Source organism: Planococcus citri, chromosome 2, assembly GCF_950023065.1.
Source record: "Planococcus citri chromosome 2, ihPlaCitr1.1, whole genome shotgun sequence".
NCBI classification, from domain to species: Eukaryota; Metazoa; Arthropoda; class Insecta; order Hemiptera; family Pseudococcidae; genus Planococcus; species Planococcus citri.
In genome coordinates, this window is record NC_088678.1 from 7476323 (window position 1) to 7502890 (window position 26568).

Below are 26568 nucleotides of genomic sequence, written 5' to 3' on the forward strand. Positions count from 1 at the left end.
CGCCTCCTCACCCCAAACATCCGAAAATAATTTATTTTCGATATTCGAAAAGTTGTCTAATTGTTCCAAATTCCAAGATTGCAAAACAAAATTCCTGCTTTTTGTCAAACTCGCTTTATAAGTTTTTTTTTTTTTTTTTTTTTTTTCAAACCAAATTTTCCCAAGTCAAAAAGTGTCCATTTTTAGCAAAATAATGAAGAAGTGTGCACTTTTGTCGCAATTGTCAAAAAGTTTCAATTTTTCATAAAATTGTCAAAAAGTTTCAATTTCTCACAAAATTGTCAGAAAGGGTCAATTTTTGGCAAAATTGTTAAACAGCACTATTCTTGCGAAGATTGCCCAAAAAAAATCATGTTTTTGCCACAATTATCAATACACTCACGTTTTTTGTCAAAATTGTCAAATCGAAAGTAAATTTTTGGCGAATATGACGACAAAATTTTTCTTGAAAGTTCTTGGGAAGTAATTTTTTGATTAAATAGTTAAATACATAGTTGTAATTTTTTTCAAAAATGTTCAGGTTTTTACAAAATTGTTTAAAAGATTCTTTATTGTCACATTGAATACTTTTCGGATTTTTGTTGCAATTATTCGATATTTTTGAAATTTTCTTTGGGGGCACTTATGCCCTAACAAAGCGCTCAACATACTTATGAATGACCATAGCTCGCATGAAGATATAAGCTCATATGACGTAAATAGCATAGTTGGGTAAAATAGGCAGTTCGGCCTCATCCTCGCGGATTCTAAAACTAACCAGTGGAATTTATTCCTTACGGTTCAAAAATTTCGTGATAAAATTTGTAGATCCCCAAATCACCTTTAACGCCTTCAAATGGGGTGAGATTGCAATTTCAGTTGGAAATTTTCAACCCGATTTAAAATAAGTTGATATTCGTATTGAGCGACATCGAACACCAACCCCCGGGGAGGGTTGAAGACCAAACAAAGACGGTTTGATTAGTAGTTGGGTGTGTAGACTTTGTATAAAAAATTTGAGCGAAAACGAATGATATTGAGTGGTAACTTTGAATAATTTATTGGACTGGCCTTTTTTGAAACACCTACTCTTTCCACCCCTGTTTTTAGACACCCCCTTGAGAGATGAGTATCGAGCGTAGTATCAAATTGTCGAAAATTTGAAGGGGAACATTTTTTGTCATGGTACTTTTTATCGTAATATTTACGCAGTAAAACGCAAAAAACGCGAATCGCAACCGGTTTTAGTCCCCTAAAAAATTAGCTCCAGGGATAGGAGGGTCGGTTTTTTTTTTGGTAGTTCGGGAGTCCATCTGAACACATTCTCGAAGAAAAAATTGATGTGCGAATTTTTTCCTTTTTAAAACTGCTGTTTGCCCGGTCTAAGGCAGGTAAGTACTGAATTCTTCGAAATGGAATAGCACTTTGGGGTGGTAATCCCAGTCTACTCCAACCTGTACTATTACCCGCACAACAATTGTCGACGTCGACATTTACATCAACTACGTTTTTTTCCAACACATGATAGAAAAGTGATCAATTAATTATTTAGTAGGAATCTTCTGTCCATACAAAACTAAAAGCCAGGTAAATGAAAATTTTCGAAATTTTCTCATTATTTCTGATACCTCGACATGCCATCTCGACATGTAACTAGATGTAAAATTCGATGCTCGAAATTTACATCTACAACTATGTCGACCAATTTTTCAGAATTAAAATTTCTGTTTTAGTGTTTAAAATTTTAGTAAACATTCAAAAATATGATCTTGTTCAATGTGGAAAACAAATTTTTTAGGGAATTGATGAAATTATTCACTTTTCCGCAGTTTGGAGTTGTAGATAATATGATGTTGATATTGTGGATGTATTTGTTGATGTCAAATTTCACATCAACATTAACATCGACATGTCGACATGAAAATGGATTAGTTTAGCACTCGCAGATAAAGTATTGCACCATCTTTGATATAAGGGATTTCTGTTGAACTTCTTGATTATACAGACTTTTCGTCTGTGCTTCTTCGGAAGTGGACTTCGCATGGATGCTGTTTTCAGCACTAGCAATAGCCACATCAGAGGAAATAATTTTTGGAAAAAAAAATTAAAAATTTTTAAACTCAAATAAATTTTGATGTGAATGTCGATCCATCCACATCCGTCACTTTTGGATGCCCCATGTCGATGTGAATTTCGACCCTGTGTGGAGCCAATTGTAGACACGAATGTAGATCAACATCAGTCGACAAAATTACATCGACAATTAGCTCGAACAGGGTCGAAATTCACATCGACATGTGGCATCCAAAAGTGACGGATCGAAATTAGCATGGTCATTGTTGTACGGGTAATACAAAAAAGAGCTGTAAGAATAATGTTTCAAAAACATCCAAGAGAATCCTGTAAACCAGTCTTTATTGAAAATAACATACTGCCAGCTCCCTGTGAGTACATACTTCAACTGTGTATTATGATAAAGAATGGAATAATAAATCTCAAGGTCCCTTCTAGATTCAAACATTTGGCAATGGGTGAAAATTTAAGAACAAAAATTATGCAAAATAACGTTGATTTCATGGACTCAAAAATTTATAATAAAATACCACAAGAACTAAAAAATATACAATCCAAAAACCTTTTTAAAAAGAAGCTGAAAAATTGGCTACAGAGATATGCGTTCTATGATGTTGAAGAAATGCTGCAGCTAAACTCATAAGTTTACTTTTTTTTCTTTCTTTTTTTATTTACTTGTTTTTTTCATTATTCTATTTCATTTATATTTTTATTTTTTATTTTTTAAATTTAAATTTTCAATAATTTTTATCGTTTTAAACCCTTCTATAAATGTATGTAATATTAAAAATGGCCTGTATGCTAACTGTTATTCATACCTATGTACCTGTATCTATTAGTAAGTACCTTTTTGTATGACATTGTAAATGCAGCGAATGCTGTGACCTGCAATAAATATATTTGAATTTGAATATATTTGTCTTGTAGGAAAGTCTGGTTACTGTTACATACCTAATTAAAAATAAAATTCTTGTAGTAAACTCAATTTCATTGAAAATTGATAGGTAGGTTCCTATTTTTGTGTGCATCGAATATGAATTATCTTAATTAATATAAATGACGGGATATGTTATCTTTTTTCGCAGAAGTTCGATAAAAAAAGTGCAACAAAGAAATTGAGATATAAAATGCAAAGTTGTAGTCTGGTATATGATCTTATATGTGTACATTCGTTTATTTACGTTGGTGTTTCGTGGCAAGAAGATCACCCGGTTGGCAAAACGGCATTTTTCAGACAGTGCATCTGAATAGGGATCTGACCACATATCAATCAGAATGTATTTTCTGACTGCCAAAACGGCAATATCTGACTGTGGTTTTGAGTGTGGATCTGACTAGTCAGATCCACGCTCAGATCTCCACTCAGTCTTCTGACGAGTCACCGCCATCTTGGAATTTCAAAAAAATACTTGTTTCTGATTGGTTGATTGTAGTCAGACTGCGAATCTGACTGTCAAAACGGCAATTTCTGACTGCAGAAATGATTAGTCAGATATCACCAGAAATGTGCCAATCGGGCAAATTCTGCTGCTAGGAGTTTTGTACCTACTATTTACTGCATCTTGAAATAATCAGGTGGGTACCTAGCTAATTTTTTTCAATTCCATACTCACTCTCTCTTCAAGATAAGTATACGTAATGTAGTAAATAATAGAGATTAGTTGATCCCAGCTAATGGTAATTTTTGAATACTCGCCTATCTATGTATAATCATTAGAAAAATTGAAAACCCTTTTAATTAAAATAATTCATTCAAATATTTCTGCTTTTTCAATGTTTGGTGAATTTTTAAAAATCAAATTGGACCAAAAATTGATTGCTGGTCAAAAAAAAACATGGGATGGTAGGTACTCTAAAATGCTCGCTAGGAAATCGGCCTAAATGAGGATAAATTCGTTGAATAGGTCAATAGTGAGGCACGACTCGAATTTACCTGCTCAAATCTATTTCGACGCATTCTGAAAAAATTGGTGGAATTCGGTTGGAGAGGGTTGATTTTAGCTCCAAGATCAATTTTCATCCTTTTTTACTGAATATATAGTAATTGTCTGGTGCAGCTAAAATTATGGTTAGGAAGGTCCAGTCTACATGTCCTTTTTAAAAATTTCGACTCCTTTCAAATCGAAGACGATCATTTCGAGTGGTGTCACGTGTTCAATATTTTTCCCTCATGGGCTAATGCCACTTTTTAGCATTTTTTGAGTAGGTATCTAGAGGAACTATAGGTACTTAAGTATAACCAATCAAAAAACATGCTTCAATCAAAATTTCTCACCTTATAGAGAAATTCCTCTTGTTCGTTTTTTTTTCGTCACAATTCCAAGTAGGCCTATAGATATGGATTCAGAAAGTTAAAGTCCGATTTTTACGACTTTTTTTCAAGATTGTACCTATGCCTATTTCAATAAGTATCAATTAATTTTCAATAAGCCAATTTTCGCCTTAAGATTACAAAACTGTATTACGTACGTACCTAAGTATCTGGTGAGAAAATGAAAATTTGAAAAATTGAACAAAGTACCTACCTATTCACTTGAATACCTACCCAATGTTGGGATTTTTAAAAATTTAATTTACAATGTTCTATTTTCAAATTCTAATGAGCGCTTCATTCATTTTTCAGCATAACCAGAATATTGAAAGGAAAACAAAAATCAGTCAAGGAATATATCTAATTGTCAAGCTGAAAGACATGCATTCCAAATCAAATCTTCATTTCATCATTTTTATGGCGTTACTGAGCATCTCAGTTCATGGATTCCATGTGGATGATTCTGATAAGCATTCCATAAGTGAATCAATTAGGTATATTGCTCTTCCTAAAAACGCATCTGAAACCCTATCAGAATCCTTCGTCGAGTTGATTAAACAGATAATGGATGTACAAGTTCAATTGGCAATCAAGATGAGAGAGATGGAAAAACGAGACATTGAATTGAGTGTGAAAGAAAAAGAGGCTGAAAAACAAAAGGATGAAATAAAAAAGCTAGAGGACCTATGCAAGCAGAAGGAAGAATACATCAATAAAACAGCAGCAGTACTCAAAAATAAAGAAGAAAAGATCAAATTGAGAGAAACGCAGGTTCAGAAAAACGAACAAAGCGTCGATCAGGCAGAAAAGGAAATCAAAATCAAAATGAAACTTGTGAAAGAACAAGATGAACAAGTCCAACAGAGGGAAGAAAGTATTAACTCAACACATATTGAAATAATAAATCAGCAGCAACGTTTAAAAACACTGGAAGAGGAGTTCAAACGAACAGAAGCAGCTATAAAATTGCAAAAAGTTGAAATAGCTAAACAGGTGGAACTAGTTGAGCTAAAGGAAGAAAGTGTCAATAAAACTAAATTGTTGACGAAATTTAAAGAGGCTTTGCTGGAGCAACAAGAAGAAACTCTACAAAAAAAAGAAATTGAACTCTCTGCAGAAAAAGAACGCGTTAAGAAACATGAAGAAGAACAGATGGAGCAAATGAAACAGAAGGAAGTCAGTATTGAAAAAGCTGAAACTGATATCAAAATAAGAGAAGAAATTTTGCAAAAACGAGAAGAAAAGTTGAAGCAAAAAGAAAAAAGTAACTGTTCAGTCTCTTGGGTTCCTGCATCTGATGGCGGTGTACCTGAAAATGCAATTGTAGGAGGACAAGAAGGAACCGAAACATTGTATGTTGGGCGAGCAAACCATAGCGGATCCCTGATTCCTGGGAAAATACAGCCCAACTTACATTGCTCTGAATTTATGTACAAAGATTACGAAGTTGCTGTATTAGATAACCAAAATGTCTGTTCGATTTCTTGGGTTCCTGCAAGGAATGGTAATTTCCCTCAGAATGCAATTCTAGGAGGACATAACGATCAAGGAGAAAATTTGTATGTTGGACGAGCGATGGTTAAGGATTCTGTGTGGGTTCCTGGAAAACTGCTTCCGAAGCATAAATCCTTGTGTGTTCCATTCAACAGACAAGAATCCTGCCACACTGAGTACCATGTTGCAGTAATAAACGAATTGATCCAATGATTGCTGAGTTATTATTTGTTAATCAATTGAATTTCGTACTTAATGTTTTTTTTTCATTGTTGTGAAAATGGCCGTTTTTGCACTACTTCAAAAATGTATACCTATCCACATTCGTATTGTTTTGTACTTTTTTAAGTAAACTAATTTCCCTTACTTTTGATTTTCAGATTTTTGTTTAGTACCTACTTACCTATTTTGAAAAAGGGAAAAATAGGCTCCGGTGCGGTAATCGGCCTAACTATACGTTTTGAGGGGTAAACGGATAATTTTGTAAGTTTTTGTATGTATGTATAAAGGAGAAGGTACAAATATGGACCCCCTCTAGCTTTTCGGCTTTAAAGGGTAGAAAAAATTATCAACAATTTTTTTTCGAATATACCATTCAAAAGACCAAAGACTCTAGTATTAAAAAAAAAAAAAAAAAATTGTTGAAAACTCACGGAAAATCTGAAATTTAGAAAAGTGACATAAAGTGGTAGGTACAAATATGGACCCCCTCAAAAAAAGAATAAAAATTTCAGAAAATTGTACAAAAATTTATTTAAAGATGTTTTTTGATGCTATGGATTGTTTTCTTTTCTTGGTATTCTAAAAACCATTGAATCAAAATTAGATGGAAAAAAATTTAGGGGTCTATATTTATACCCATGCAAAAAATAGGCAAAGTTTATGAAAAATGAAAAAATCATGGTCTCATTTTTGACACTTCGGACTTGTCTTCTTTGTTAATAACACTTTTCTCGACATTCTAAAAAATATTGAATCAAAAGTGTAAGGTGGCATTATGGCCTCACTGTCCTCTCAGTGCATCTTGTAATGATTCGTAAGTTGGGGAAGATCCAATAAGACTTGGTTAATTCCATCCTTTAGGTCTTGACAACTTAGGGATCGTTTGATTTATGAAGGTAAGATGTAGGTACTTGCGAATTTGAAGTATTATTGAATCCCAGCAGGGGGTCTGCGCCAATATTATTATATGGGCGGGGAGTTCGCATTTGCGTCATTGTAATATCATTGGTTATTATATTTCCCCCATTGTTTGGTAAAAGTAGCGCGAGCCTATCAGCTTTCAAGATCGATTTAGGAACTTTTAGGTGCTTTAGGTATAACTTTAGCTAGGTTCAATCTTGAAATCACTTCTTGTTCATTGGTCGAGTTGTAGATACGTGAGTGTAGTACAGCCCAGTACTTAGGTGCGATCTATGAATCGGTGGACTTGAGCATTTAGTCCGCTTTCCTTCAACTTAATCGTTTGAAAGTGTATTTTATCCCCTGTTTGCCCCTTTTAGGGATTGGTTAAGTTGTACCTTGATTAAGAGCAATCAAGCACTTCATCTTAGTTGCCCTGTCGTGCCATTATGATTAATTAAGTTTTCATTGGTGAATTAAACGTGATTAGGCGGTCAAGCATAGTGTCTCTGTTCTAATTATGCTAATTGGTGAATTTGAATTGGTGAATTTGTAAATTGGTGAAAGTATACATTTGAGAAAACCTTATAATTAAGAGAATGTAATTTAATACAACGATTACATTGGAGAAACTCACCAATGTGTTATTATTTCATGAAAATGAGCCTAATTGATACATTGGTTAGTCTTTATCTTGACGTGTCTGACACTATTGTAGTAGCTGCAGAGCTAGCAAGGGGTAAGTGCAAATAGTTCCTTCTTGATATTACAAAGCGCCGTATAAGGCTACTGGTAATCTTTCACCTGCTAAGGAATATTTCTCATCCTCAATCCTATTACCATACGTGCTTGTAGGTATACAGTCTAACAAAAGTAATTAGGTAAAAAAATTTAGGGGTCCATATTCATACCCATGTAAAAAATTGGCTCAGTTTATGAAAAATGAAAAAAGTTATGAAAATCAGTCGAAGTAAAGACAAATATGAAAGTATATTTTGAAAGTACTCATTGTAAGCTACTTACTTCGCTAATAATTTTTTTTTCAAACTTCATTTGAAGTTGATGAATTACCGAATGAAAAACTTGTAAAATTTTCCATTGGGAAGAATATAATGCACAAAAAAACAATTGCTGATGAGAGACACCCAAGTATACATGGATCTGAAATAAGTACTTGGATCATCGATACTACACTACTAGTATAATTTTTAGTTTTCAGCATGACCATAGCGCTAGTAGTTGTGCACTAAGCCATGGGAGGGTCCATATTTGTACTTGGGTCCATAATTGTACCTTCTCCTCTACTTATTTATGCAGCCTGCAGGTGAAGATTCTGGAGATGAATGCTATAGATTTTTTTTTTAAATTCCTGAGCAGTAAATTGACCTTGAAAGTAACTTTGCAAGCTAAAAATGATTGCAACCACATGAATAAATTAAAGTTCAAATTGAATTTTTCGTATTTCAAATATTAAGAAGAAAGATAAATGCCCTTCGTTTTTTTGCAAACAATACGGCCAGCTGTCGCTATGAATTTTTGAAGTAGTACAAAAATGGCATTTTTCGCAACTTTGATTATTCCTCCAGGCCACAAATATACAACTCAAATTTAAAAAACTCGCTCTGTTTTTTTTTAGGGTCCAATAATATATCGATTAAGTAGATTTCCGACCGAAACACAAAAAAGCTCCCAATTGTTGCCCAGTGTCAGCAAAATCCATTTTATTTAATACAATTTACAATAGGCATATACTTTTGGATAATTAGGCACATATTTTGGTATCTAAATAATTCGTGGATGGTTGAATGAAGAATGAAAAAATACCATAGCCTTATCTAAGTGTACCTTAGTTATCTCAAGAAAAAAAAATGATCAAAAATTAGCGAATAACTAATTGCACCTAATAATTAGGTAATTATTGACCCACGTTGCTGAACGTATAGTAAAAGTTAATCGCCAAGAAATACACGAATACGTAATTTAATAAAGAACAAATCATAACAAACTACAAAGTTGATTGAGACCACGTGTATAGTTAGTTGGTCTACTCGTGAGTCGATGTACCTCAATCTATTCTTTCTTCTCCTCTCTCCTCGCTATGCTATACATGGTTGGGTAGATAATGCAAAAATCCCATAAACGAAAACATTTCGTTCATAACACTAGATAGGCAGATGCAGATGTGCTACAACACAGGTAGAAATTATCGCATTGATTAATTGTGTTATCCATACTATAATCAACATAACCTTTGATAATATGGAAAATAATGATGTCCCTCGTGAAAAAAAAAACCTGAAGTACGTATGACTTCAGCATTATTTTTATATTCTACTCACGAAATCAAGTAGGCAGTCACTCAACTACCTACCTCTTCTCAGTAGGTACAGAATAATAACAGAAAAAATTCCGAGAACGAAGAGATAAAAATTCCCAAGTTATATGAAAATAAAAAAAAACGAGAGCAGCATCAAAGAATCTGATATTCTGTACCTATCAGATCAGTTACAAAATGAGCTGTAAAATTTCACGTATCATTAACTTCACAATACCATTGCCATTTTTTAAATTCAATTAATATTCTTATAAGAACGTAATTAATCGAAAATCGAACTATTAATTACCACTATCTTCGATATTATTCGAAATGATTCGTTCCATAAGAATTCAATCTGATTTTTTTTTCAATTTAAATTCTCAAGTATCCAATTCCAAGTATTTGAAATTTAAAGTTTGAATATTTATTTACTTACAATTGCCTTCTACCTACGGAGACTTTTTCTGACAATATTTTCAAATTCGTTATCTTCATTCAATAAGTAAGATGGGTATAAGTAGGTTTTTTTGAAAATATGAAAGACTCGTATCATAATACCTACTCGTACCTATGCATGGGTGGCCTTGACTCTTACATGTTCGATACCTGTTTGCCGACTGTTCGACAATAAATAGCGCCTATATTTTGCATTATTGTTACCAACTGTTCAAATAGCTGACTAACATACCCGGTGTCATTTTTCATACTGTTCGGAGTTGTTCGAATTTTATTTTGTTTTGAAATTTTTAATGGTTTGATGTGCCATGAAGAATGAAGATGTGAATAGTCGGTCGTCTAAATTGTAAGTACAGTAAACTTCGCTTATTATTATAACGGTTAATGTTATAAATCGCTTTATGTTATTAAAATCGTCTGGTCCCGATCTTTTATATCCCATTACATTTCAATCGGTTTATGTTATAAGTCGCTTAATGTTATTAAAATGGGCTGGGACAAACGTTATAACATTAAGCGAAGTTTACTGTAACTTGAATAATTATTTTTCGTGTAAATTTTCTCTCACTGTAATTTTCTCAAAATATCAGAAGAAAAACTTACCTACTTATTCTGTCTGAGATCAATTTTAATAATACCTAATCTATAAAATTCTGAGTGAGATAGGGAGTGAAAAAAAGACGTAATTATTTTATTAAAAAATAAAATTACCCATGATTCGAACACTTGGTCTACTCGTATGTAATGTAATAGACAATTCATTTATATTGCAAAGAAATATTCACCTCCTAACTCTTCCACTCACCCACATCACTAATTCATATAAACCAAGTTCAACAATTCAATAGATATCCATTTTCATAGATTTACGATTTAAAAAAAAAAAAAGAAAAAAAAACAGATTACCTACCAATAATGTTAATTGTATAATTAAAACTGGTCAGATATCCTTATCAGCTTTCTAATGTTCGATAAATGATACATGCAATTCTTTGTAGATTAAATGGATTACTGTAATATGGTAAAAACCGTAATTATTCTCCTCGTTTAAGTCTCGGTTTGGAAGTCGAATGCATGTAAACTAACAATGCTCGCATTGTAATTCTTAAGCACCCGAGAAAACTGTTACCATAAGGTAACTATTGAGAGCTAGATTGGAAATAATAATTTTCTTTTTTAAACTTACTGACGAACTTTATTTCGATTTAAAATCTTCGAGTGTTCGGTTCAGTTTAATGAGTGGTTTTGTTGAGTTTATTTTTTGGACATCGTTTCTCTGGTATGTGGATTTATTTTCTCGTGTTGGCTTGTTTTTGTTTTTTCGTTTTTTTTTTTAAATTTTAAAATTCATTTTTTTATTTCTTTAATAATAATTCCCTCTTCACTTAATTTTTTTTTTTTTCAAGTGAAAGTCATGAAAAAATTATTGTCCTTGAAAAATCTCTCCCAATCCTCAATTTACTTTTCTACAGCAATAAGCACTAAATTACATATAAATCAAGTTTTCTTAAAAAAAAAAAAAAAAAAAAAACACACACACTATTTCCACCAACCTAGTCATTACCTCTATCATTTCGAGTCAGGATGAGATGCAAAAAAATTATTCTTCAATTTCATTGGTTGATTCAATTTTACGAGATTAGCTATTAATTTATGGCCAATTTCATTTTAAGTACATATAAATGTGAAGAATAACTGGAAAAGTAACTCTAATAGTGAGAAAATGGTTAGACGTACACCTGCACCAAAGATTACATAATCGCGAACTAAACCATTCCAAAGTGAATCGTATGAATGGAAGTAGATTTTTCATGACTTGTCAGACAGACAGTTCCAGGAAAAAAAAAATATTAATTTCTACATTCAGTTGTCTGATTACGGATTCCTAATAATATAGGTACTCGAGTACGTAGGTATCTGTGTAGATTGTGGATAGGTATATGAAAAAATATTTTATGAAGGATTTTCTTCTCTCACATTTGTGTAAAACTTGTCAAAGTTTTAAGGTAGGTAGTAGGTACTCAAGTTCAACAGTTTATTTACCATCGATTACCTAGTTAGAATTGAAGGTAGTATTTCTTTTTCAAGGCGATGTACTGCTATCATCTTATTTGGATATAAATTGCTATTAGGCATATCAATGAAAGAGTTCATTAACAAGGTACGCCGATTAAGTACATGTACCTAGTTAAAAAATACTTTTTTTAAATTTTTTTTTAATGAAAAGTACTCTGGTGGTCAAAATTGGTGGGAATTCTTGGGCCCTGAAAAATTTAGTTGGCCTGCTATAGATATGGATTTTGGTTCATATTGTTCGAGATTTTCGAAAAAGTGGCATGCAACCTATCAAAACGCTCGGTTAAAATTTTGCAAGAAATTAAAATATTTCAAAAAAAAATTCTCGAGCATTTCTGAATAATTTTGAGCTTGAAACTGGTCTTGATTTGGAATGGGTTATTTGCGAATTTCGCCATAAAATCAAAAATTTTCAATAAAACCTTTTTTGTGAGCATTTTAAAGAAATTCCAGCCCAAAATTTGGCTTTGGTTCTCAGAATTTTTCAAAAAGTGTCACGCTACACGTCAAATTGGCTTGAAAATTCACAAGAAATTTAAATATTTTGACGAGAATGTTTTTTGAACATTTTTTGAAGAATTTTGAGCTGAAAATTGGGTGTTGATTTTTGGAATTTTTCACAAAGATGTCATTCATACCATCAAACTGGGTGAAAAATTTGGAATAAAATCTATAATAGGTACCCATAAATAGGTAATTTTTGAGCATTTTTGAAACATATTGATCCCAAAAAATCAAGTCATGATTTTCAGAATTTTTGAAAAAAGTCTCATAAGACCCATAAAAAAGGCTTAAAATTTTGGCAAAAAATCAAAAATTTCCATCCGAATTTTTTTTCAACATTTTTGAATTGCTTGTACATGATCCCAAAAATTTGGTCATATAGTCATGATTGTCGGAATTTTTAAGAAATGTATCATGTGGCTCATTAAAGTGGGTTAAAATTCCAGCAGAGAATGAGAAATTTCCATCGAAACTTTTTTTGAACACTTTTGAATTACTAATACATTGATCCCCAGAATTGGGCCATTGTCATGATTTTCGGAATTTTTGAAAAATTTGTCATGTGGCCCATCAAAAAAAAAAAAAAAAAAAAAATGGGTCAAACTTCTGGCAGAAAATCAAAAATTTCCATCAAAACTTTTTTTGAATCCTTTCGAAGAATTTTCAGCCAAACATTGAGTCATGATTTTGGAGGTTTTTGCAAAAGTTAGTCATCAGGTGACCAAAAAGTTTCGATAGATAGGTACCTATGATTTATTTATTCTTAAAATCATAGCCCATTTTGATACGTCTTGCGTATGGAATTTTTTCAAAAAGTATGAAAATCATGACCCAATATTGGGCATAGAATTTTTGAAAACTATTCAAAAAAGGTTTCGATAAAAGTTTCTCGATTTTCTGCTAAAAATTTACCCACTTTGGTAGGTTTCATGGAACTTCTTTGAAAAATTCCAAAAATCATGACCTAATGTTGGACTCTAAAATCTTCAAAAGTGCACTAAAAAAATGTTTTGACAGTCATTTTTGATTTTTAACTCCGATATTATCATGGAAGAAATTTCCGGTTTTATGGTGAAATTTTGCGTAAATTTGGACAGATGGAATGACACGTAAAAAATTAAAAAAATAATGACCCAATTTCGGGCTCAAAATTCTTAAAAAATGCTAAAAATGATTTAATAAATTTTTTTGATTTTTCACCAAAAGTTCTGTGCTTTTTTTCAAACTAAAAATATTCAAAAACCAAAAATTCCTCATTTGTGAGAAAATTTTCGAAACTTGCACGAATCGCTGTACTTTGTCAATAATTAACCACACGAGAGCGAATTTCACCATTTCCAGCCTTTCTTGGGCCTCCCTTTAATTTTTGGATATTTTTATTATCTATGAAAAAAGCTGGTCAAAAACCCACTCTTTTGAGGTGTCCCCACCAGAATCGGCTCAAATGTGAATAAATTCGTTAAACAGTTCGAGTATAACACACAACTCGATTTTTAGCTGCCCAACTTCATATTCACGCCTTCTGGAGCACATTGAAAATTCTGGAGAAATTGAAAAATCGCGCTGGAGACTCCAGAATGGCTGGAAATGGCAGAACTCGGCCTCATGGGGTTTGTTGTGTTCAAAATACAGCGATTCGCGCAAATTTCAAACATTTTCTCGCAAACGGGAAAGTTTTGATTTTTGAATATTTTTATTTTGAAAAAAAGCTGGTCAAAAAACCACTCTTGAGGTGTCCCCACCAGAATCGGCTCAAATGTGGATAAATTCGTTAAACAGGTCGAGTATAACACACAACTCGATTTTTAGCTGCCCAACTTCATATTCACGCCTTCTGGAGCAAATTGAAAATTTTGGAGAAATTGAAAAATCGCACTGGAGGCTCCAGAATGGCTGGAAATGGCGAAATTTGGATTTGGGGGGTTAATATCAGTTTTAGGACTTATTTTGAACATTTTTACTGATCAAGTACGTACTTTTATAAAAAAAGCATGAATCACCAATAGTCAATTTTGGATTTTCAAAAATTCGCCAAAAATCGAAAAATGAACTTGGGCAGCTGAAAATTTGGATTTGGGGGTTTTAGAACATGCTATTTTCAAAAATCGCGGTCCTGTTCAAATCGGAGGCGGACACCTCAAGAGGTTCCCTTGTCAGTATGGAGTTCAAACTTCTTCAAAAATGCTCAAATATTTTTCTATAGAAATGCATCATTCTCTGCCAAAATTTTAGAATCTAGGTATTCTGATTGGTAAAATAGTCACTTTTTCAAAAATACCGGTAATCAATACCTAAATGTGCTCAAAATTCTTCAAAAGTGCTCAAAAGAAGTTTCAGTAGAAATTTTTGATTTCCTGCCCAAATTGTAATCAATTTTCATCGATCATAATATAATATGTACTTTTTTCAAAAAATCCTAAAAATTGTTGCTCACTTCGGCTTTCAAAATTCTTCTAAAATGGTCAAAAAAAAAGTCTGCGGAAATATTTGAATTTCTCATAAAATTTTAACTTATTTTGACAGGTCACAAGGTCATTTTTGAATAATCTTACAACAGTTCTTTTTTACTTAAAATTAGAGAGAGCGCTACTTTTTGTGAAAAAATTTGCCCAAAAATCAATTTTCTTTGCTAAATTGCACTTCATCAGTCTATTTTCTTGTAATTATGTAGGTACCTATTATATGAGAGGGAAGTGGTCTTCAATTTAAGTAAGTGTGCATGCACTTGTGTTGTAAATTATGATACGTTCTTGAAAGTTGATAAATAAGGAAAAATTCTCACCTATGCTGACGTTTTTTTATTACTTAACGTCATTAATAGCGCAACATTGTTGATAAGTAATTTTCTTTCATTCTTTTTAAATTTTAAATTCTTATCCGTGATTTTCTACCTAATATTATTATGAGTTGGACAATGAACCAGGATAAATTCAACACTATTAGTTCAAAATATTTCGCAAAAATTCGCAATTTGTTTTCATAAACGTGAAATAATTATCTCGAAACTTCAAAAGAGTAAAAAAATTTACGATCATGATTCCAATCTTTCGTTATTGACCTCAATAGATATTTTCCTCCATTCAAATGGCAGCACTGCTTCATCAAGTTCAAACGTTATCAGTGAGCTTCTTTCTTATCACAACATGATTATACACACTAAAAAATTGTACATTTTTTTCATCTATTTCATTACTAAAGTAATTATTATAAGAGATTAAACTGTCATGAGTATCAAATGGAGTATTTCCTCCACAATGCAAAGTGGTCTAGATTATCCTCTGAACTCATTACCTTGTAATAATAAATTGAGTAAGTATGTAGTCCCAACTAGTAAGAATTCTACACCACTATGTTCATATTCAACGTTGTTTTTTGTGTTAATTTATAGTTTGACGACGTTTGTAAATAATCTGAAGTCAATTTTAAAACATTTGTGTATTTTTTCAGATGATACTTATCGTTGTTCCTGATTCCTAGTGTGATTAAAAAGCTTCAAACATGTATGAAAGTTTAAGTTTGCGTGTGATACTTGCTTCAGGTATGTTATCCTTTCACATTTTTCATTATTACAAATTTAAATCAACGAATAAAATTAATTATTCTCTGTTCTTTGTAGCGATCTTATCCTGTGCTTCATGTTCCATACATTTTGAACCTGGTGTTATCGAACCTCTCATCACTGAATGTTCCACTGTCGAATTAGTAGCTGAGTAAGAACGAAAATTGATAATAATCCTTACAAAGATTGAGTACATTATTTTTGAAATAAGTATGAGTTTATTATGGAATTATGTTTCAGTTCTACTTTGAGGCATAACAGTACCATCGATTTAGAAGCTGAATTTGAAAAGGTAGCTGGAGTGAAACCAGAGAAAATCAACGTCACTACTGAGTCAAGGTGGCATGTGCATGTTTGTGCAAAAGAGCCTGGATTCACTTCGATTTTAGCTAGAATCGATAACTCTACTTTATTGTAAGGTGTTCTTATAGCAGATAACTTATAAGTATTAAAATACTTTGTGATTAATAAGCAACTCAATGATTGCAGAGATGATGAAGCTGTTCTGCATGTATTCGTTGGAAAAATCGCTGTTTTGAAATTAGTTGCCCTCATCGTAGGTTGGATTTACTTTAGTGCTTGGTCTATTTCATTTTATCCTCAAATATACGACAATTATCGTCGTCAAAGGTACCTATACCATCTTATTATTGACTTTTGAGAAAATGCAGTGTCTTTATTCCTAAAAAATTGACTCATTTTTTTTTTTTTTCGCAGTGTGGTTGGACTAAACTTTGATTTCTGTACGTTGAATATCGCCGGATACCTTTTATACTCGTTTTATAACATTGGAATGAAATATATCCCATCGATACAAGTAAACTTAACTCAAATATTGGTTTAAAATTAAATAATTCGTTGAATTAATTCCATAATATTTGTTTTTCTCTCCCACATTTTAGAAAGAGTACTTCAGTAGGCATCCTACTGGTTTAAATCCAGTTGAATTCAACGATGTATTTTTCTCTACACACGCTTTCTTCGCATCAGTGGCAGTTATTTACCAATGTTATTCCTACGAGGTTTGTATTTTTGAAGAAAAAAAATTGCACTTTTGTAGCCTCAGTTGATGAGAATTCTAAATATTTATCATTTTCACAGAGGTCGAACCAATGTGTGTCGAGGATTGCCAAACTAATCCTTTTGGTGTATACGTGTATTGTAGCAGCATCCGGTGCGGCGGCATTTTTTGATGTCCTTCATTGGTTGGATTTCTTATATTATTGCTCCTATATCAAATTATCAGTAACGATAATCAAATATATACCTCAGGTTGGTAATTATAAAAATAATATTAATTTTGAAATTAATTTGAAAATTGTAAAATTTGCAAATGATGTATTGAAGACTGATTCGGGAGATTTTGCTTTTATAAATGAAAAGAAAAAAAAGAAAAGAAAATGGTCGACTTCAAAAATAAGTTCATACTTGAATTTTTAACGCCCAAAGAAATTCAAGGAACTGGAAAAGTAAAATTTAATGCCTCAAAACACATCAATAATTTTTTTTAAATTCATTTAGAGCTTTGATTGTTTGGAAGAAAACAATTTCTCACCATGATAAATTTGGAATAAAAGGGGGTTAAATGTCAAAGGTTTTTAATTTTGAAAAATTTTCATTTTTGAACTTTTGGAATTTTGGTTGGAGTTTGAAAACTTGTAATAAACATTTTTCAACAAAAAAAAAAAATATTTTGGAGGACAATCAGACTTGTGCAAAAAAGTACATAAATTCAAATTTTTGGCCACTTTTATATTTATTTTTGGAATTTGTTTTCAAAAATTTGGTAAAATTCCAAAAATTTTACATCAAAATGAATTTAGTTTTTCATCATTGAAACTGAAAAATGAAATTTTCCTGAATCAAGATCTCAGAGGTATCTGACCCTAATCTCATTTCAATCAAACTTCCCAAAAAATCAAAAAAAAAACTCTTGAAAATTTTTTGAAATCCATTTAAGTAGTAAATTACCCTTAGGCTCTGCTTTTTCAATGATCAAATGTAAAAATATGAATAGACCAAACTCCTTGAAAAAAGACCTCTAATTCGAATGGTCTTTACATCCCATTCAAGCTAATATTCATAAATTTAACGCTCCTGAAAACCTAACAAACCATTTATGTCCCTTTGTCCCATGAAATTTTAGGAAATTTAAAAAGCTAATAAGGGGCATTGGAAAGATCAACTCAAAAAAGTGAGTTCATATTCGTAATCAGTGCTCTTGAAAATGTTTGAAATGATATGTCACTCAATATTTGACATTCTTTACATGTTGACCAAATTTTGGGACTTTGTCTCCCCCCTCCCCCTGCGTTTTACAAATTCCATGAAGAAAAATTTGTAGTTCCTGTTTTTTTTTTCATTTTTGAAGATCCAGCTTTCAAAAAAGCCCAAATTTGAACTTTTGAAATTTTTGGTGACTATTTTCAAAACTACTCTCAATCTTCTTTAAAACTCCAGAAATAGATTTTCCCCAAGTCACAGTATCTAGTCCTGAGCAATTTTGACTCCAAGGGATTTGACCAAAAAATTTTGACTCAGAAGCAAAATCTTTGTATTTAAACATGAGATTGGGCCAATTTAACATGAAATAGCTCATTAATCTTGTTTTTGAATGTCTGCCTACTTGAGACTTATCTTTATTTTTGTTTTTTTCCCCACAGGCTGTGATGAATTATACCAGAAAAAGCACCGTTGGCTGGTGCATTGGTAATGTGATACTTGATTTTACTGGAGGAACGTTTAGCATAGCTCAGATGTTAATCAATGGATATAATTACAGTAAGAATAGATTATCTCTTCATCAGAACTATATTTATCGTTATTTTTAAATTAAAACCCTCAATTAAAAATAACCATTATTTTTACAGATGATTGGGAATCGATATTCGGTGATCCAACGAAATTTGGCTTAGGTGTATTTTCAATAGCCTTTGATACTCTGTTCCTCTACCAGCATTACGTTTTATACAGGTCAGTTGATGAAAAATGAAAGCTCTCTTTCGAAATAATGTTGTGATACTCACCTTTTTAACACTGTTTGGCTTACATTACCTAATTATTGTTTTACAGAAAAAGCAACCCTTTATAGAATCATACTCCTTGTACATAGTTGCACTTATATGTATTTGTGTTGCCATTTATATAACTTTGTCTCTAATGATATTCTAAGAATAACGAATCGTTACCTATTTTTTCCTCGATTGAAATGCTGCATTTTTTGAAAAATTGTTACCTACCTCTTCTGCACTCATTTTTTTTACATGATTTTTTCTAATATTTTTTTTTTGTATGATGACGAGAGTAATCGTTATTTGTTGTGTAATAAACGAATTTTTACATAGGTAGTTTTGTTTCCATTTCGTGTAATAATTGAAAAAGCACCTCTATACATATAATCCATATTATGCATGTTTATGTGTAGCTGTATTTATTTGCTTGATTGGAATTGGCTTGCTTATTATGAATTGAATGGGCTAACCTAACTTAGTTATTGATATTAATTGTTTTTGTGTGAGTAAATCTAATCTTGCATTTGTGTTTTTATAGAACTACCCAATATGAAGAACCCATCATCGATGACAGTGTTCAAAATCCTATCGAAACATCTCCTCCTGTAATGGATCAAAATACGAGTAATGCTGATTCTATGACAACGTGATTGGTAACCAGGATCTCAATTCTATTTCTATCTCATGTGTACCGGAGTCTTTCAAGTTTTCATCATTGATGTTCCTAAACTACGCCATTTTCAGTGAGATCATCACCAAAGTCTCATAGTATTTATATATTTAATCACTGTATCGATGTAATTTATTGATGTAGAATTTACTTATTATTATTATCATCATCATGTATAGGTACTTTTGCATGTGAAAATGAGTAATTTGAAGCATGATGCTCTGAAGCAGCGCTCTTAGATCTGACTTAATGTTTGGTAAGGAGTAATTTGATGCTAGATGCTCTGAAGCAGTGCTCTCACATCTGACTTAATGTTTGGTAGGTACTCAAGCAATTTAGTCAGTATTTAGTATGTTTTGATCAATAGTTGGTGTTCATGAACATGAACAAAGAAAATACAAGATTTTACTTAGAATTATCTGAATGTCCAGGCTCTAGAGCTACTTGAGCTTACTACATATTAGGTAGTATCCTGTTTCATCTCCTCAAGGAGCATTTAATACAACAAATCAAGTTGTAAATTGTGTTAAACATTGCATTAGAAGGAATCTGAAGTGTTTCCAACTGTCTCCATGAACATTTAGGTACATATATGTACATATAAGCAAAATAGAGGGGATAATTTTCAAATCAAAAATTTCTGCCTATTGTTGGTTTAAAGTTTTACCTTCACTAGCATGTTTCCATCATTTTTTCTAAATTTTCCATTCTATATTATTCATTGGTCAATGTTTGAAATGCTTATATCATGGGGACCAGTTCAGTGCTTACCCATTCTAATTTATTCAGCCACTCTAGCCCCTTCTTCCCAGTGACTCAACTTCAATCATAGATATGCAAGTGTGCTTTCAAGTTCTAAGATTATTTGATATGACGCTTGTGACACTTGAAATGATGTGAAAATCCAGTTGAAAAATATAAATCTAGGTAGTTTTCAGAAAAGAAATTAACTTATTGAAAAAACATTTAATTCTTGAGACTTTCTCTATAGTGAGGAACAACGAGACTCTCTTGCCAGTATGTTGAGGCAAAGCATCACATACACCAAAATTGTGCATTTTCTTTGACTGCGAAAACACCACAGATATAAATTGACAATTTTTTTCTATTTGTAATTGAATAATCACTTGTACTGATTTTTCTATGTTTTTTGTTGCTATTTTATACGTTTTCATTTTAATTTATATGCCATTAAAGGCCCTTATTGGGCGTGTGAAATTTGTGTACGGATATAAAAATTTGTTTTTTCTATTGTGTTTCCTTTTTGTGTATCCTCTCCTTTCCATCTTCTTTCTTATTCACATCATGTGTTTCTGTCGATTATTTGTGCTGATGAAAAGGAATAATGCTTTCCTGACAGATTTAAAAATACTATAGGTAGTAACTTTAATGTACCTAGGTAGATATACCTACAGAGAATTGGAAGAAATCATTTTCCATTACCTAGGTACTAAGTATGTACCTTATAAAGCATGAATAAAGCTATAGAAAATTTTAACATTATAGCTTGATTAAAATTTTGTAGAATTCGATATTTGAATGACTCACTTGAGTCATTATAACTGTTGATTGCCTATTTATTTATGTAGGTGCTTATGCACCATAATCACTCGTATTTTTCTTCGAAAACACGAATAAAAATATGATAAGATTAGGTAGATTTATAAATTCGTACATATAATAATTTCGCCTCTTTCCGATAAGCTACCTAAGTTTATTTACCAATATGTTCCACGAAATTGGAAAAGATATCTTTCCATGTTATGGTATAATTAATTCGTTAATAACGTAGGTCTAGGTACCCAAAATAAGTGATCCGTTACAAAAATTTCAGAGGTTAAACTTCATTTCTGGATCTTTGGGAAATTTTCGAAAATTTAAAAAGCCCAGAAATGTTGTTTCAAGTACCAATAACTTTTTTTTCAGAAAATGAACCAATGTAAATAATTCCTCCAATTCAACTCACACACATCAGCCATCAGCATGTTACTAGTTTTGAGCCATTCTGAAGCTTCTGAAGATTTTAAAATTTTTTCTAAAAAACTTCAAATCACTCCGGAGAAGCCAAAAATGAACTTTTTTTGATCAAATTGTAAATTTCATAGAAAGTGAAAAATTTCAAATGTGTACCTAGACCTTACCTACCTATATAAAATTTTTGAATGAGGTATTTAACATGTGGTTTTTCGGGAAAAGATTTTTTGGAGTACTTGTACCTATCTACATATACGATCACCAGACTCGAAAACAATCTCAATTTGACTTTTTTGGAGCCTGCGGCGAGTTTTCAAATCCCTGCAGTAATTTCTAAACGCTAAAAGACACAATAAAGAACTTCAGAACTTTTGAGTAGCTTTAGACGATGCTGATTGGAAACCTTCTCCCAAGTTTTAGGTTTTTTTCCTACCCCAAAATTCCAGAAGTTCAATCCAAAAGTGAATTTCTGACCAGTTTGTAAATTTCAAAAAAAGTGAAAAACACTAAATTTTCCCCAGAAGATACCTACATTATTATACATCTAATGGGTGACTTTTAGGCAAATTATCCAATTTTCAATTTTCCAAGTCAATTGGGTGAAATTTTTGTTCTCTATATTTTTCAAGTAACCACTTCTAGACTTTCGCAATTTTACAATGGCCACTTTTAGACAAAAAGGTTGAAATTTTCAAAAATAGGTAGGTACTAAAATTTCAGCCAAAAATTTTGATTGTAATTTCATAAAGGGGGATTTTATCAAGAAGGGAAAGGGCAAGTGCTGTAAAACTTTCCATGAATGTTCATCTATTGTACCCACCTTCCATGCAAAATATCAACCCGAAAGCTCTCTTTTAGCTTTCTACAGGTCAATTTGGTGAGATTTTGTTCTTCATATTTCAAGTGACCATTTCTGGATTGTCTCAATTTTAAAATGGCTACTTTTGGACAGAGAAGTTGAGTTTTCAAAAATAAGGTGTTCAAAATAAGATGTGAAATTTTCTGTAGTCTCTACTTTAAATTGACGATTTTGACGTCAGTAGGTTGGATGCGTAGATGAACAATTGGCCCTGTTTTCGATTTTTTTTCCATCAAATACTTACCTATCGAAGTGTCCAATTAAATTCTGCGAAGGAAAAAAAATACACCTAATTAGGTACCGAACTCTTCGAAGGTGCTCTTTTGATAATTTTTACATTATCTTTTGAAAGAAAATTCTCGTAATAAACATTTCATGAAAAATTGATACTTATTCTTGTGTGTATCGAATGTGAATCATCTTAATCAACATAATTGTTATATGTACATATGTATGGTACATACCTATGTACTATTATTTGTACTTCCAATATACGACGGCATACATATTATCTTTTTTCGCAGAAGTACGATAACGAGGGGGGGGAGAGAAATTGGAATATAAAATGCGAATTTTAAATCCTCATAATCTTACACATTCGTTGATTTACCAACGTTGTGCTTTGTGAGAAGATCAAATTCTGCTACTGGAAGTTTTGAACCTCCTATTTACTTGCTGTTTCTTGAAATAATCAGGTAAGCTTTTCGACATAAATACTCACTTTCGCTTCAACATGACTTTCCATTAAGTACCTACCTATACATGAGTAGAATAAAGAATTATAGTGATTGGTTGATCTCAGCTGATGGTTTTTCTTTGAAAATGTCGTTTTTTTCGGACAAATTTTGCTAAAATTTCAAAATTTTGATTTTTTGAATGATCTTAGTGCTTTTTAAGTAGGTACTCCAGTATCATGTTTGTTTTAATCATGTACAATTTCCATTGAATATATTTCGTAGGATTGTTCTAAAAATTTTATAAGTTTTTCGTATTTTCTTACCTAAAACAATTTTAGTGCTCTCTAAATAATTACCTACCTACCTACATATTTTTAAGTACTTAGTATAATTTTTGATTTTAACGCGTTTTAAAGATGATTAATGCAATTTTTGTTAGACCTTGCAAAACCATGAAATTTTGTCAGCCCCTACCTATTTGGCAATTTTTATTGATTTTGGAGTTTTTTTCACCATAATTTCAATAAGTTTTTAACTACTAAATTTTCTGGCATTTCATCAGTTTTTTGATGACTTTTGATTATTTTTTTACTTTCCGCAGGATGTATGTACATTTACATATTTAAAAAAACAAATCATTTCAACATACTTATTTGAACAACGTTTTTTTGTAATTTTTGTGAATTTTTTTTGAATTTTGATGAATAAATTCCATTGCTTATTGAAGGTTTTAAATGATTTAAATGATTTTCAAAATAGCTTCGTGTCATTTGATCAAGTTTTCGCTGAATTTCACAAATTTTCGTGCAATTTCATCAATTTATTTTCTGACAATATTTCAAATAATTTTGATGCTTTATAAGTAGATGGGCAGACACCCAGTGGAACTACATAATTTACTTATAAACACTCAAAAAACATGTTTCAATCGGAATTTTCCACCTTAGCTAAAGAGATCAGATCTCCTTTGGTAATTTTTTTTTTTTTTTTGTCACAATTATGTGGATTTAGCAAGTGAAAGTACATAGAGGAGAAGGTACAAATATGGACCCCTCTCTAGCTTTTTGGCTTTAAAGGGTAGAAAAAATTATCAAAATTTTTTTCGAATATACCATTTAAAAGGCCAAACTCTAGTATATTGCGTAAAAAAAAATTTTTTGTTGAAAACTCACGGAGAAATTTGAAATTTAGAAAAGTGACATGAAGTGGTACAAATATGGACCCCCTCAAAAAATGAATAAAAATTTCAGAAAATTGTACAAAAATTTATTTAAAGATGTTTTTCGATGCTTTGGACTTGTCTTCTTTTCTCGGTATTCTAAAAACCATTGAATCAAAATTAGATGGAAAAAAAATTTAGGGGTCCATATTTATACCCATGCAAAAAATTAACTAAGTTGATGAAAAATGAAAAAATCATGGTCTCATTTTTGACACTTCGGACTTGTCTTCTTTGTTAATAACACTTTTCTCGACATTCTAAAAAATATTGAATCAAAATTAGGTAAAAAAATTTAGGGGTCCATATTTATACCCATGCAAAAAATCGGCTCAGTTTATGAAAAATGAAAAAAATTATGAAAATCAGTTGAAGTAAAGACAAATATGAAAGTATATTTTGAAAGTACTCATTGTAAGCTAGGTACTTACTTCGCTAATAATTTTTTTTCCAAACTTTATTTGAAGTTGATGAATTACCGAATGAAAACTTGTAAAATTTTCCATTGGGAAGAAAATAATGCGCAAAAAAAAACAAATTGCTGATGAGAGACACCCAAGTATGCATGGATCCGAAATATTAAGTACTTGGATCATCGATAATACACTACTTGTATAATTTTTAGTACTCAGCATGACCTTAGCGCTAGTAGTTGTACACTAAACCATGGGGGTCCATATTTGTACCTGGGTCCATAATTGTACCTTCTCCTCTACAACTTTTACGTTTTTTTACCGTGATTATAATACAAATATAAATTGAATTTTCAATACCTACCTACTTAACCCATTTTCCAAACTTAAAATTGCCAAATTTTCGTTTGGTACCTACATCTAGTTGGAAAATGAATCTTTGAAAAATTTAACAAAGTACTTACCCATTCGCATAAATACATACCTACCTATTTGCTTAACTAATGGTGGGTTAAAAAAAAAATTAATCCACAATTTTTTAACGAGTGTGTTCTATTCATTTTCCAGGATAACCAGAAAATTGAAAATAAACGTGAAAACCAGCCAAGGAAAATAATCGCCAGCTGAAAGACATGCATTTCAAGCCATATCTTCGTTTCGCCATTTTTATGGCGTTTCTGAGTATCTCAGTTCATGGATTCCAAGAGAATAATTCTGATTTGCATTCCATAAGTGAATCAATTAGGCCAATCGCTGTTCCTGAAAACGCATCTAAATCCCTATCAAAATCATTCGTCGAGTTAATTAAACAGATATCGGTAGTACAAGTTCAATTATCAATCCAGATGAAAGAGATGGAAAAACAATACCTTGAATTGGGTCTGAAAGAAGAGGTTGAACAACAAAAGGATCAAATAGAAAGGCTAGAGGAGCTACTCAAACAAACGAAAGAATCCATCGATAAAACGGCAGCAGAACTCAGAAATAAAGAAGAAAAGATCGAATCGAGAGAAACTCAGGTTCAGAAAAAAGAACAAAGCGTTGTTCAGGCAGAAAACGAAACGAAAATCAAAATGACACTCGTCAAAGAACAAGAAGAACAAGTCAAACAGAGTAAAGAAAATATTGAAAAATCTGAAGCTGAAATGAAAAAAAGGGAAGAAATTTTGAAAAAACGAGAAGAAATAGTGGCGCAAAAAGAAAACCGCACCTGTACAGTTTCTTGGATTCGTGCATCCAATGGTTATATACCCCCGAATGCAATTTTAGGAGCGCAAGAAGGAATACACAAATTTTATGTTGGACGAGCATTCCATCCTCCTAGCAATGCCATGATTCTTGGAAAAATATATCCCATGGGCCAGTCAATATACATTTCACTCTATGGCAAAGAATATTCGTACAAAGAGTACGAAGTTGCTGTATTAAGTCCGCCTAACTAAGATGTCCGTTCAATTTCTTGGGACAGATGCGCCAACACTTTCCATTAGGACATACTCTTTCGTTTCGTAACACCGACGATGATTCACAGTTTCATAATTTATGATGAATAGGCATGTTAGTGATGAGAAACTAAAAATACTTAAGTTTTAAAATTATTTTATTTTTATGTCCATTATGTAGACCTCAAAAAATTATCCCGTTTGAATTTACTAGATTAAAATAAGTAGGTATGTAAATAAAATTGAATCAAAAATAAAAATTATATATCTATACTTACCTACATTTTTTGTTCAGATGTAGGTACCTACTTAAACATCATAGAAGTGTCTTTTGATATTTTCAAACCAATCTGAGCTTCAATTTCCATAGCATGCAGTGAGCAAAGTTTGGTCATTTCTTTGTGCTTCACTT

At 31.8% G+C, this 26568-nt stretch overlaps 2 protein-coding genes across 6 annotated transcripts; both read left to right on the top strand.

The window, feature by feature from the left end:
- The first annotated feature begins 3570 nt into the window (after positions 1–3570).
- On the top strand, positions 3571–9329 carry LOC135834402 (golgin subfamily A member 6-like protein 25). Its single transcript, XM_065348261.1, has 2 exons — positions 3571–3627; positions 4676–9329. Exon 2 carries the CDS (start codon positions 4745–4747, stop codon positions 6068–6070), a length of 1326 nt encoding a protein of 441 aa, XP_065204333.1. The 5' UTR covers positions 3571–3627; positions 4676–4744; the 3' UTR covers positions 6071–9329.
- A 490-nt stretch (positions 9330–9819) lies between these two features.
- Positions 9820–26429, top strand: LOC135834403 (cystinosin homolog). Of its 5 annotated transcripts, none has more exons than XM_065348263.1 (12): positions 9820–10098; positions 15780–15870; positions 15949–16042; positions 16132–16305; positions 16381–16521; positions 16609–16708; positions 16794–16913; positions 16993–17163; positions 18555–18672; positions 18762–18864; positions 19441–23100; positions 25282–26429. In XM_065348263.1, exons 2-11 carry the CDS (start codon positions 15831–15833, stop codon positions 19550–19552), a joined length of 1173 nt encoding a protein of 390 aa, XP_065204335.1. In that variant the 5' UTR covers positions 9820–10098; positions 15780–15830; the 3' UTR covers positions 19553–23100; positions 25282–26429. The 5 variants fall into 5 exon arrangements, with proteins under 5 accessions (XP_065204335.1, XP_065204337.1, XP_065204334.1 ...); XM_065348265.1 differs by lacking the exon at positions 9820–10098 and adding an exon at positions 10764–10887; XM_065348262.1 differs by lacking the exon at positions 9820–10098 and adding an exon at positions 10894–11031.
- Positions 26430–26568: the final 139 nt, after the last annotated feature.

Coding starts and splice junctions, on each gene's coding strand:
- LOC135834402 (XM_065348261.1), top strand. CDS start 4,745: ATGCATTCCAAATCAAATCTTCATTTCATCATTTTTATGGCGTTACTG.
- LOC135834403 (XM_065348263.1), top strand. CDS start 15,831: ATGTATGAAAGTTTAAGTTTGCGTGTGATACTTGCTTCAG. Junction 17,164..18,554: donor TAATCAAATATATACCTCAG/GTTGGTAATTAT, acceptor TTTTCCCCACAG/GCTGTGATGAATTATACCAG. Junction 18,673..18,761: donor AATCAATGGATATAATTACA/GTAAGAATAGAT, acceptor TTATTTTTACAG/ATGATTGGGAATCGATATTC.